This window comes from Rhinolophus ferrumequinum, chromosome 10 (assembly GCF_004115265.2).
Source record: "Rhinolophus ferrumequinum isolate MPI-CBG mRhiFer1 chromosome 10, mRhiFer1_v1.p, whole genome shotgun sequence".
Lineage (NCBI taxonomy): Eukaryota > Metazoa > Chordata > Mammalia > Chiroptera > Rhinolophidae > Rhinolophus > Rhinolophus ferrumequinum.
The window spans coordinates 8,550,077-8,563,675 of NC_046293.1; the positions used below are offsets into that span (position 1 = coordinate 8,550,077).

General features: G+C 43.4%; 1 protein-coding gene across 1 annotated transcript in view; it reads left to right on the plus strand.

The window, feature by feature from the left end:
• The window catches only part of FAM227A (family with sequence similarity 227 member A), a 56,135-nt gene that overhangs the window by 21,542 nt on the left and 20,994 nt on the right, over positions 1–13,599 (plus strand). Inside the window, exons 10-12 of the mRNA XM_033118711.1 lie at positions 5,205–5,293; positions 10,434–10,591; positions 12,284–12,436. Of these exons, the coding sequence (XP_032974602.1) occupies positions 5,205–5,293; positions 10,434–10,591; positions 12,284–12,436 (400 nt within the window). The remainder of the gene's footprint in view (positions 1–5,204; positions 5,294–10,433; positions 10,592–12,283; positions 12,437–13,599) is intronic.

Consider the following 13,599-nt stretch of genomic DNA (forward strand, 5'->3'; position numbering starts at 1 on the left):
AAAACCTCTGACAGTTATATCAGAAACCCAGCAAAGAGATTCCATTTTCTGCCCTAGAAATAGAAATAATCAAAAGCTTTCCAACCCTGAAAGCAGCTGAAGTTCTACTGAGCAAACCAGGATGGAGGGAGTAATCAAATGTCATGGTGGGGACAGAGCCCCTCTCGTCTTTAGCAGACACACTTTCCCAGCTATTCAAGGAAACGGTTGGTTGTGTTCAAGCTGGGCTTGTCAATGGCAACAATCCATCTGAGAGTCCGTCCGCGCAGACCAACGAGTTGCAGTTACTTCAAGTCTCTGACCTGTGGTCTGCCTTCTCGTGCTTAGTGTTGGGTTTTGCACAGTAGGAATGAAAAAGCATCTGTCTGGCTGGCTTCTGCTATGAGGCCCAGCTATATATTATAATGTAAATAAGGGCTCTTACCTATTAGAGACTGGGTCGTCATTCATTCATTTAATAAATAATAGATGTATGGCTTAAGCAGCTGAATGGTGCCATTTACTGAGATGGAAAGGATAGAGTTTAGGTGTGGGGGGGAAGCCATCAGGAGTCCAGTTTCGAACTGGTTAACTTTAAGACGCCGGTGAGAAGTGCAAATGGAGACGTTACATAGGTGGTTAATATACAAGATGAAACTTCAGAGGAGAGGTCTGGATTATAGAAGGAACTATTTCTGCCCACGTTTTACGTATCTGTGACAAAATGAAAACGAGGAATTAGGAGAGAATGAGCACCATGGAGCCACATGCAAAGGCAGAAACCACAGTAGGCTTGGTTCAGAAGACTGAAATTTCTATCTAGGTGAGGCCACCTATCAGGTATATAGCTTTGAGCAAATTGGAGCCTCTGTGTTCTTATCTGCAAAATGGGCATCATGACTGGTATTGATTCTTATAGATTCAGTCTAGGGATAGGTGATGCCCCATAGATTGTTGTCTAGTCATGTCCTGTCAGAATGTTTACTCACTTTAACCGGAATTTCCCCAAATTCTAGAGCATGGGGACAGAGAGGGTCAATAACAATACTGATCCAATTTCCTCCCGCTTGTGCCCATCCCTGCTAACGCCCACCCGTCTTCCAGACATGTCTGGGCATCCCCAGATTGAATCTCACATTGGCTCCAAAACAGGCTCCCCTGTAACTCTGTCCTGTCACAGCTGAGCCCTCAGCTCGCGAATCTGAGCAGCAGGGTGACCACGTGGGATAGAACGGTTCCATCTCCTCTGTGCCATGGTGGGGAGGGGACTCCAGAGCTGTCTTAGTTTACGTCCCACTGCGATGACAGTCACCTTGCCTCACACTCGGTGTGGTTGCTGGTCACAACATGGGAAAAGTACTTTGAAGAGTCCACCATGTGCGCATTTTTTTGTATGTATCTTCTCTAGTCCTTACAACATTCGAGGTAGGTGACAATTACCTTTACTTGGCAAAGGAAGAAATAGAGGCAAGTCACTTGTCCCAAGCCACACAGCTGACTTCTGCTAACGTCAGGATGCTGCCAGTCTGAGCTCTTTCTGCAGCATCATGTTGCCTCCAACAAGTAGGAGGGTCTAATAACTTAAGCTAAGCCAGTCTCCTTGCATTTATTTTCTGCGCCACTACAGAACTCTCTGAGGCCTGTTAAGAATGAGCGTGGGGCTTCATTGAACCTTGGAAGTGTTTTCTCTCTAACAAACCCCAGTAACCACTTCAACTCTATACACAGCAGTAGCTGTCGGACAACCAGCTGCGTGGCGTATGGGAAGTCCTTTCCTCTTTCTTCTTCCCATTCAAATATTTATATAAAAGCAAAGTGGTGGTTGTTGAGGCTGGTAGACTGCTCATTTTGGTGGGGCATCTGTTTGACATTGCTACACTCCTTAAAGACAGAACAAAAGTGTCTTCTCTCCTTGGAAGTCCTCCAGCTCACACCTTGAGATGGAATCAAGTGTTTCCCACTCTGCCTCCTCTGAGACTCTGCTCGTACTGCTTCTGGCCAATGATTACTGTTCTGCATTATCTGCTGTTCCCTGTCGTCTGTAGAAAGAGAACCGCTGATGTTTCTCTGAGTATGGACGTGGCCAAATAAAAGATTACATTTCCTAGCCTTTCCTACATCCATGTGTGACCATGTAACTAAGCTCCAGTTAATTCGAGATATAAGGGATGGGCTCTGGCAGTTTCTGGGAGCCTTCCTTAAGAAAACAACTCATGTGAATCATTTGCCTCTTTGTCCTTTCCTCCATTCTTCTTCCTGGAACGTGAATGTGATGACTGGCGCTCTAGCTGCCATCTTGGACCCTAAGAACAAGGGTCTTTTCTTAGGAAAGGTGAGCTGGGAGAAGTTAGAGTCCCTAAGGACTTCCCATTAGCAGAAATACGATCTAAGTCCTGGGTTGTCTACCTTCAGACTGTTACGAAGGAGAAAAATTTCTACCTAGTTTGAGCCACTGTTATTTTGAGTCTCTGTCACTCACATACAAACCTAATCCTAACTTACATTGCCTCTTCACAAATATATGATACTTTTCACACCTTAGCATAATTATCTATTTACTGTTCTCCTGCTAGACTGGAAGCTCCTCTGGGCAGGGACTAGGTTTCAGGGTCTGCCCAGTGCCAGATACATTAGTTGCTCAATGAAATGTTTACTGCAGGAGATGTGGTGAGTGGTTGCATAAAGCACTGTAGCTGTGTTCATGGAGTCTTCACATGAGCAGCCACTCATGTACTTTGCATGCATTAGCTGGCTTAATCCTCATAAGAACCCTGTGAGGAAACCAAGGCAATCAAGAGGCTCGATGACTTGCCCAAGATCACCAGCTGTTGAGTGACAGGGCTGGGAGTGGAACCCTGGTCTGCCTTAGTCCCCAGCCCATGTGTTTCTGCATCAGCCACTTCTTTCCACCGTGCTCCCGGGATGGAGCACTCAGTGGTCAAGCTGAGCCCGAAAGCTCTCCCTCGACAAGAGCCATCAGCAACATCTGCGAAGAAGCATGTGTTCCTCTCACTACCAGTTTCACTAAATTGGTTCATTTTTTCCTTTCCCCTGAAGTCTATGAGTGTAAATTCAAATAATGAGAGAAACTCTTTATCCAAGAATTCAGAGGATAGCTCACAAATACAGAATACCACCAAAGGGCCACTAACTACCTAAAGGGAATGTAGGCTTTTGGCCCAGTTATTGTCTCCAAAGCCCTCGTTTCTTGGATTTGTTTGAACATAATTTGCCACCCTAGTTTTACACTTGTGGTTCTAGCCTGGGCGTTGGTACCAAATAATACAGGTTACCCCCGTATAACACGGTTGTTAGGTTCCTTAAAAATGCCATCTTATGCAAATCCGTGTTATATGAAACAAAGAACTAGTACAAAAAAGAGGGTTAGGTTCCAAATATTTAAAAAAAAATACTACTATATTTTTATAATTAAGAGAATATCTTTATTAGAGCAATTTTCACCAAAAGTATACCATATTAATATGTATTATAATGTTTTCTTCGTCATCACTACTAAGCACCATTAACTGAGGGAGTTTTCGTTTTGGCAAGATATCTTCATCCTCTGAACTTAATACTCCACGAACAAAATGGATTTAAAATTCTAATACATTTTAATATTCTGCAGTCAAATCTGATACGACATTCACGCTCGAATGAAAAATTTCAAATGACATATCTTTTGCTCTTTAAAGCTCGTATTATGTTCCGTGTTGTTCAGGGATTTCCCTAATTTCGAATGAGATTATCTTTGCTCTTAAAAGGTCTTATTATTCTCCGTGTTGTTTGGGGATTTCTCTAATTCTCAAACCATGTTAGAGCGAAACCGTGTTAGTATAGAAGTGCCGTGTTATATGGGGGGTACCTACGAGTGAAAGTAATTGTCTTTTCAGTTCAACAAGCTCTGTTTAAGTTCTACCTTTGTAATGATGAGTTCAGCACAGTGCAAATATCTGTGGGAAAGAGAAGTTGTTGGCAATGAAAGAAAATATCGTATTTTGCAGTGTATAATGCGCACCCACATTTTTGGCCCCAACTTTCGGGGAAAAAAATCTGTCATTTTAATTTTTTAATTCAAGTTTTTATTTGTTGACGTTTAGGTACTTGATTTTTTGTATTATAAAGGAATTTTAGCATTTATTTTTTAACATATTATAGTACAAAAAATTTGACGTACAAGTAACAAATTTACGAATCATACAAAGCCAAGAACTCTTCACCATTGTAAGTTCATCATAAATTCAACAAAACCGATGATCGTATTCCAGGGTATTATTTTGCAAACGGATATCGTTATTGATTTCTAGAGTTACACTTTTAACTCATAAGCGTAAATACAAGCACTAAAAACATGTATATAGATACAGAATTAGTACCATTTATAATGCGCGTAATTATTATTCCCTCACCAATTTGGGCACATCATATACATGGCAAAATACAGTAAATCTGACATGATTATTGCTCCCCTCCCCATCAGAAACCAGCATTTATTGAGGTAGGAACTGGTTTGTGCCTAGGTGTTAACATGTAAAAGTGACGGAGTGAGTACCCGGAGAGGTCAATCCCACTGAAAGAGAAGTTTGTTATTCACAGTTCTAGAAACTGAGAGGCATGGCCTGCTATGCAGGGTCATGAGAGGAAACCCCGGTGTCAGTCAGGAGGCAGAAAGGGGCAAGGGGCCGCAGAGGCCACAGCCTTTATTGGGATTTCCTGGGGAAAGACAAGGCATGACAGGGTAAACAGCTTTGCATTGGCTAGTTTGAGTTATTCTGGCGGGCTTTGGGGTATAGGGGCTGTGACCATACTGTAACCTGTAGAGAATTCTGTCATGGAACCTGGGCTAGTATGACACTTACTATTTGCATGTCTTTTTTGTTCTCACTAAACTATGTGTTCCTTGAAGATAGTCCACTTCCAGCACGTAGCATGGGCCTAGCACATAGTACATGCTCAGTAAATGTTTGTTGGCTAGAGGGATAGAAGAATCGACAGATAGATTAATAAATGGACAAATCTATGGCCATAGGTGTACATGTGGATAAAAGCAAGTGAAACTGTATGAATTTACCCAAGCTACTTCCTCTAGTATCTCCCAATGATCTGAATACACCCAGGCACTTTCACACTAACAGGAAGCTGAGATCTGCCATTCGCTCTCTCTTACCACAGCTGACAAGCTCCAGTGATCTTTTTTTTTTTTCTGGCTAATATTGTATTGACAGACGGTTATTGTCAGACTTCGATCTTGAAGAAAAGTACACAATTCAAGTGGATATCAAAAGCAAGATATGAGAATATGTTTCCTGAGAAGGTGAGCACATAATTAGAAATTTAATAGTAGAGATGATTTTAAAGCGGCTAGGAGATAGGCACAAGTTGAATGAAAATTTTCTCTGGATTCCTCCAAGGATTCAAATGACTTGCTTGAAACTCGGGAGCCTGGGTGTAGTGGAAAGAGAGCACTGAGTCTCAGTTTTCTATTCTATAAACTGGAGACAGTCATTCTGAGGTTTACCCCAAGTAGTGGTGATAATCAACGTACTCAACACTACATGTCCGGCACGATACGAAACCTATACACGCAGTCTATTTTGTTTAACTGTCACAATCCTGAGATAATTACTCCTGCTATTCTTCAGTTTATTAGTGAGGAAATGGTGCTCAGAGCAGGTAACTAATTCGTCCAAGTTCACAAAACAAGTAAATGATAAAGGCAAGACGTACATGCAGACCTGTCTGACTCTGAGCCTGAGCTCTTCACCGCCGAGCTTGGCCAGCAGCACAGTCCCCAAAACAAGAGAGGCACTGAATTATGTGTGTTCTCGCCTCTTCTGCTCCCCACCCCCTAATCTTCCCCCACAAACCTCCATGCTGGGTAGTTTCCATCAATTGTACCTTCAGTCTTATGTAGTGGGGAGAGCCCCTTAGGATCCAGGACAGGGCAAGAGGTTTTGGGCTCTCCCAAGACACCAACTAGCAAAGGAGTCAGGCCATAGAATGTGGGCCAGTACAGCAAGTATTGTAGATTTCTTGAACCTTCTTCATTTCTCCATATTCACTCCTGCTGCCTATTTCCCTAAGCATTTCGCGTGGAACTTCAGAGGAGAAGCAGGGCATGGTGGGAAAAATAGACAGATGTGGGTTCAGATCTTGGTGCTGCACCACTTCAGCTGTGTTACTTGTGCAAGGTGTTTCCCTTTTCTGACCCATAAAATTGGGGAAATGAAGCCCGGCAGTGTTATTATGATGCCATTTTTATTGTTGAATTTTACTTTTGGAATAAAGTCAATATGCGCATATAGAAAGGTTTGGAGGATACACAGAAAAGTATTAACAGATTTATTCCTAGGAAGTGGGGATGGAGGAGACTTTTATCTTTTCCTTTATTTATTTCTACATTGTGATAATTTTTCACAATGAACATGAATTTATTTTGTTAAAAACCAATACGCGTTTTGCTCTCAGAGATAGCAGAAAAAATGATAGCTAAATGTCAAAATAAAGAATTTTTTAAAAAGAGGTGCAATTGGCCCAGAACAAGAAAGAGGATGGTCCCACTTTACGTGGTCCCACCTAACATGTGTCCAGAGACGGGGACCAAACTGAAAATCATGTCTAGGAGTTACTGAAGGCCCTGAAGATGTTTAAGTTGGAAAAGTAAGACTTAGAGATGATGCCAGGGTCCCCCTCAAATATTTTAAGGACTGTTACTTAACACGTGTTTTGGAGGAAGATGGGTTGGAATTACCAAAGTCAGATTTTTATCTAGGGTGAGAAAGAACTTCCTAAGAGCCGAAGTTGCCATTTAAACCAGCTGTACCCTCTGGCTCTACTGTAGACCATCTGCTGGTCCTTGTTCCAGCTCAGGCTCTCAAACAGAGCCCTCCCTCTTGCCAGGTCTCTGATGCCAACCCCTTCCCTCCAGCTCCTCCCCTGCTTTCTCCCTGCCTCTTGAATCTGATGTTCTCGGACTTCTCTTGCCTAGTGGCCCGTCTTTGCCCGGTGCTGTGGCTCTGAGCCAGCCCCATCCCTGTACCCACAGCCTCTCCCCTGCCTCCCGCCTGGGAGTGGAAATCAGATGCTTACCGACAATGGAGCTGGATGTTTCAGGAGGTAGTGTATTCCTTGTTAACAAAGTTAGGAAGCCAAAACGAACACTTAACCTGTTGTGAATATAATTGAAAGGGTGTGTATCAACTGGGATTCTTTGCTTACAAGTAACAAAATCTATCTCTGGCCAATGTGAGCAAAACCTGGAAGAATACTGAGTTGCTGGAAAGTCTGAAAACCAGTCCAGGGACCAGAAGAAGAATCAAGGCCATTGTAACCCTCAAGCCATCTCTTCAAAGTGACCTCTTTGGAATGGATAAACCCCCACATATTTTCAGCCTATATTTCACCCTACTCAAGATTCAAAATCTCAGGAGCAGGAGTTTTCATTGACTGAGATTATTCCAGGTGCCCTGGCTCCAACTGGGTGAATGAGAAGAAGGTGCTGGCTGGCAGAGCCTGTGAAGACCTCTGTGGACCCCTTCTGAGGCCCTCGTCGGGGAGCAAGACATTTGACTTAAAGCCGCCTCAAGCCCAAAGGCTGTAGAGGGCGGGTAAACCCCAAACACACACGACTCGGAGGTTGTTAAGAACTGAGACTGGATACTAGGCAGCCAAAGAACGACTCTTCGGATAAACATGGAGCTAGGTTAGCCGATCCTAGTCCACTTGGGATTTTTCTCAACTTGGAAAACCTTTTTTTTTTTTTTTTTAACTAAGTAAGTTTACTAAAACAAAATGACTGCTATCTGCCATCACCATCATTTCACAACAAAAGGTCATTAATATAAAAAAGTAGAGAAAACAATCTCAGAATAAAAGAGAGTCCTAAAAGTGAATACATTTACTTTATGTTAGATGTGTTGTAATATATTTTTCCTTCCCCCCCCTCATTTCCCTGGAGACCAGTGAACACAGACTGGCCCCCATTTGGGGATGGGGTTTTAGGACTCATTGGACTAACTGATCTGTAGGTTCCTTACTAACCCCACATTTCTGTAATCCGAGTGGGATCTTGCTGTAGAATGCTGTTTCTCAGTTGGGGGTGATTTTGGCCCCTAGGAGACACTTGGCCATGGCAGGTTGTCGCAAGTGGGGAGGCTGGAGTATTACTAGCATCCAGCAGGTAGAGACCAGGGGTGCTGCTCAACCTCCTACAATGCACAGGACAGTCTCCCACAGCAAAGAATTACCTGGCCCCCAATGTCAACGTACTGAGGTGGAGAGACCCTGCTGTAGACGCAAGAAATCTCGTTAAGCAATTAAAACAGATAGGATTAGAGAATAGTGTGGTTAGGTGCTGTTGCAGCCTTCATTCATGAGACAGAATTATTGTTGGGTTCAACTATCACCGCTTCTTCAAAATAAAAGGTATTGTTTCTTTCAACATAAAAGGAGTACCTAATCATTATTGTCATTTTTGGAAAAAGGCAGAGGAATATAGGGAAGGAAAGCGAATCACTCCTGGTCCCAGCCTATTCTCTTTCCTGATCTATTTGCTCTTGCTTGTCGATTAGCACCTGAAATACAGCTCGTCCCAACAGGCCTCTTGATTCTCCCACTGCATCCTCTCTGTTCCTCCCTCGGTCTTCCCTCCTCAGTAACGGGCACCTAAACCTTTGGAGTCATCCTTGACTCCTCTTTCTCGCACCCACATTGAGTCCATCAGCAAATCCTGCCAGTTCTGCCTTCATAATGCATTGCAAGTTCAATCACTTCTAACCCTTCTCCCAACTGCCCGGTCCCAGCCCCATTGGCTCCCCCAACCTCTGCAGAGGCCTCCCAGCTGCTCTTCTCAGGTCCACTCTTACCCACTGCAGTTAGTCATTCCTCTACACATCCGTCAAAGGGATCTTTAGAAAAAAAATCAATCAGATTATGTTGTACTTGGATCAAAACCTTCCAGTGGCTTCCATCACACTGAGAAAAGATCTTAACTCCTTCCCCTGGCCTAGTGCCCTCGCTCCCTCTTCAGTTTCATCATTTATTCTCCATCTGAGCTACGCAGGCGTTGGTTTTGTCCCCCAGCCACACCGAGCTCTTGTTTGCCTCAGAGTCTCTCACACTTGCTGTCCCGTTTGCCTGGGATGTCACACTGATGGTCCTCCCATCATTCGGATCTGCCTGGACGGCTCCTCGCCAGGGCAGCCCTCCCTGACCATTCCACGGAAGACTCCGCTCCTCCCCAGTCCCCTGCACACCACCCTTCACCCCTAACCTTCCGATTCTTCTCTGGAGCACTTTATAACATCAGGTGATGCTTTTATTTTGTTGATTTGTTTCTTGGTTCTTTCTCAACTATAATGCAACCTCCATGAGGGCTGGGATTTGTCTTATTCTTGGCTGAATCTTCAGCGTCTCGAACAGTGGGTATACATAGTATGAGGTCTGACAATTAAGTTTGCAAACTTGTTGCAACAATGTTGCTAACCTTTTTTGATATCAGAGGCATTATTCATTATGAATTTGTACCAACTGGACAGTTAACCAAGTTTACTATTTGGAAGTGCTGAAAAGGCTGCGTGAAAAAGTTAGATGACCTGAATTTTTCACCAATTCATGGCTCTTGCATCAAGACAATGCCACAGCTCACACAGCACTGTCTGTGAGGAAGTTTTTAGCCAGTAAACAAATAATTGTATTGGAACATTCTCCCTACTCACCTGGTCTGGCCCCCAATGGCTTATTTCTTTACCTGAAGATAAAGGAAATATTGAAAGGAAGACATTTTGATGACATTCAGGACATCAAGGGTAATATGACGACCGCTCTGATGGCCATTTCAGAAAAAGAGTTCCAAAATTGCTTTGCAGGGTGGACTAGGCGCGGGTGTTGGTGCATAACTTCCCAAGGGGAGTACTTCGAAGGTGACCATAGTGAAGTATGTGGCACTTTTTCTAGGATGAGTTCGCGAACTTAATTGTCAGAACTCATCGCCCAGTAAATATTTGTTGAATTAATTATTAACATTTTGGTACCTATGCTTCCAGTCTCTCATCTGTTATTTCAACCGAATTATTTCATATAATTACATTTATTTCACATAAAATATATATTATTTACTGAATTTTGCATCGTTATTATTTTATTTCACTATTTTAGTACCATACGATATTTTAGTACCAACTCTTCATAAACATTTCAGTAGTGGCATACTATTCCTTTGGGTAGAGATATTAATATCTTCTTGAATTGAGGTTATTCTAATCTTTTATTATAGAAAAATCTCTATAATAAATATTTCAGTGCCTAAGATGCTTTTCTTTATTTTGGGTAATTTCCTTAGGACAGCACCCTAAAACTGGAGTTACCGGATCAAAGGACATGAGTACCTTTACATGTCTTAATGCATGCTGTAAAAATGACATCCTTAATTTTTTCCTTCTCTCTTTCCCCCTCAGTCTCACCCTGTCTGCAAAAGCCCTGAGATAACTGCAAACCTCTTCAACCTTTATGGGAAAAGCCCTCTGATTGTGTACTTCCTCCAGAAGTATGTCACCCTGCGGCAGCATGGCCAAGATGTGTTGATTATCAGGAGGGAGAAAACCAAGACCATCCCATATCCTTTCCTCCATAGGTGGGGCACACACTACTCCGGGCCATTGCTTCCTGCTCCCAGAAGCGAGGATGAGGGAGGGGCCTCCAGTCCTCAGCACAGCGCCTGGCACATAGCAGCAAGGGTGCTCATGTTAGTTCCACGTCTGCCTCAGAGGCTGCCTGTGTGGCACCCTGGGCAAGTCGAATTTCCCGGTGTGCAACATGTCTTCCGAGCTACCAGAATGAATGGGCTGACCAGGTACTCTGACATACTTTGCAACTCAGTAATGCCTCCTAGATGCTCACTGACCCCAGAGTATGTATTGAATAGGACTTTTGGTGTCTAGGTGTGTGTTTCTTCTAACACCCTCTCACATACACCGCCTCCCCCAGACACATCAGCAAATTCCTGGCCCCTTTGGCATTTATCCAAAGATTTGGTAAAAAGCTCAGCTCTTTCGAAAACAAGTGTGACATGTTGGTGTCCTGATTCTTAGCTGTTTACCACAGAGGGTCCAAACACGGATTCAGATAAATGTGGAGCCAAGAACCCACTCAACCGCTTACTAGCTCAATCATCTTAGACAAGTTCCAGCTTCTCTCTCAGCCTCATTTTTTCATGTCTAAAATGGGGATAATAGTACCTGCCGCATAGGCCTGTTTTGCAGAGTACACAATCGAGGCAAAGGCTTAGCATAGTACCTGGCAGGTGACGTGTGCCTGAATGGTGCTTACCTGCACGTAGCTCTCCTCAGGAGGAGCTTTCAAAATGAACTAGTAGGACTTGTAACTCCTACCCTATAGCGCGTCATGGCCACAAACCTAGTTATATGTCTATAGGCAGAGAATAACAACTCACAGTTCATAGTGCTTTATTGATGATAAAATGCTTTTCCTTATATCACCTCATTGTTCTGTAAAGACAGTGGAGTGGAGTGGAAGGAGCGTGGGCTGGGAATACACGGCCTTGGATGTGAGTCCCAGCTCAGCAACCCACTGGCCTTAAGCTCTTGTGTGCACAGCTTAACCTCTGAGCTGAATATCGTCATCACCGCCTTCCTAAAATAAGGGCAATGATACCAAACCAATAGTATTACAGCCAGGATGAAGTGGTATACAGCTGGTGCTAAATAAATAATAACTGTCATTGTTATTAACATCAGCTAAGGTTGGGATGATTGTCCCTACTTTATAGATGAGGAACTGGAGACAGAGGATGACATATCTTGCTTGAGTTCCCGCCACTTGTGATGAGTGTAGTTGAGGTTCTGACCCATCCAGAAGGGGTGGAGGGGGTTGGGGGAAGCGGAGAGAATTTTTCGACATACAAACAAACATGAGATAGAGAATGAGGGTCTGGGCCTGAAAGGAAAGGAAAGTGGGAATCTCTTCCTATTCCCCACTGTGACAATAGAGTAGGAATTGTAGATGACCGTCTAAAGTAAGCATTCCCTAGCCCTTCCTTCAGCAGGAAGAGAGAAAGTCTTTAGAAAAAGATAAAGAATGGCCTTGCCATGGAGAGGACAGCCTCTTTCCAAAGCAGGCCATGGTCAAAGAGCAGGAAGAGTCACTTCCTGCTCGGACTTCCGCTATCTCGTCCAGAAACAGGTCAGTTTCCCCGCTCTGCCATCTCCTCCTCCCCCTCCCTTCACCAGTAATGCTGACAGTCGATACCAACTGACTGGGTAGGGTTTTCCTTGACCGTGAAAGCCACTGAGTCCTGCCTGACCTACCGTGACGTCATCAGCATGACCCTGAACAACATGAAGAAGCGGAGGTGTATCCTCCAGCAGTTGAACCAGCTCTATGGGAGTGAATGGAATTATTTTGATAAGTACCTAAAAGAACTTCAAGACAACTTCCTCAGGTATTTAAGAGGCTTTAGGGAAGTGGCATTGTGTCAGCATTTGTCTCCTGGAGCACATCATCGTAATTTTTAATTGGAGGCCTAGCCCTGTAACGTCTACAGCATGTTCAGCTTTCTTGTGATCAGAATGTAACCTCCACAGTAATAGAGACCAGATTTTTATTTTATTTCAATATAACTGGGTTCTAGATGATATGAAGGAATTCTTTTCATTGGTGTGTTCCTTTTTTAAAAAAAGATATAATAGTTTTGTAGTTATGTTATTTTTTAAAAGAGTCATGTCTTAAAGAGATAATAATGAAGTATTTATGGATGAAATGACATCGTGTCTAGGATTTGCTTTAAAATAACCCACTTGGGGTGGGGGTGGGGGAACAAAAGGAGTAATAGATGAGTCAAGATTGACCTTATGTTGATACCTATTGAAGCTAGATAATAAGTAAATGGTGTTAATTATCCTACTTTCTTTACTTTTATATATAAGTGAGTTCTGAGCCCTGGTCCTCAAACTTGTCTGGGGGCCGAGCACCCACAATTCAAAATGCTTTTTGAAGAACTCTATGAAATGTTTCAGCATAGGATATAAATTTTATATAGTATTATAACATTTTAAATAGTTTTTTCTTTCTTTAATGGTGGACATAACCAGAACAAAAGGTGACACACACTGATGTGAAATTTCCTTTTTGGGGGGCTAGGGCTCTTTCGGGACATCAGTCACCACTTCCCTAATATAGCACATCAGTTAGGAGCACTAACTGGCATTCAATAAATGGCATTGAAGTTGGACAGAGCAGAGCTACCGTTACAGCTCTCTCCCTCTGTGTAAATTAGGTCCATCAGTAAGCACTTGGGAGGCTTGGATGCCATTTATATGGCAGGGACACTCACAGTAGTACTCACGTAGTTGTAGGGGTGAAAGGAGATGTCTAGCTCAGTGCCTGGCTCAAAGGAAGTACCCAGCAGATGACGGCTGGTAGAGACCAGACCTGCAAGTCCGCCGTACCATGAACACTGCAGGGTCCAAAGCAGCACAAGGACTTGAAAAGTTTGCAGTTGGGGAGGCCTAGAGCAGTCCCCCTGAGAAAAGGAAATCCTGCAGCTATTTTGCAGGGTGTCTGCTCCGAGTGGGGGAAGAGCCGAGTTTGCACATGCAGATGGAG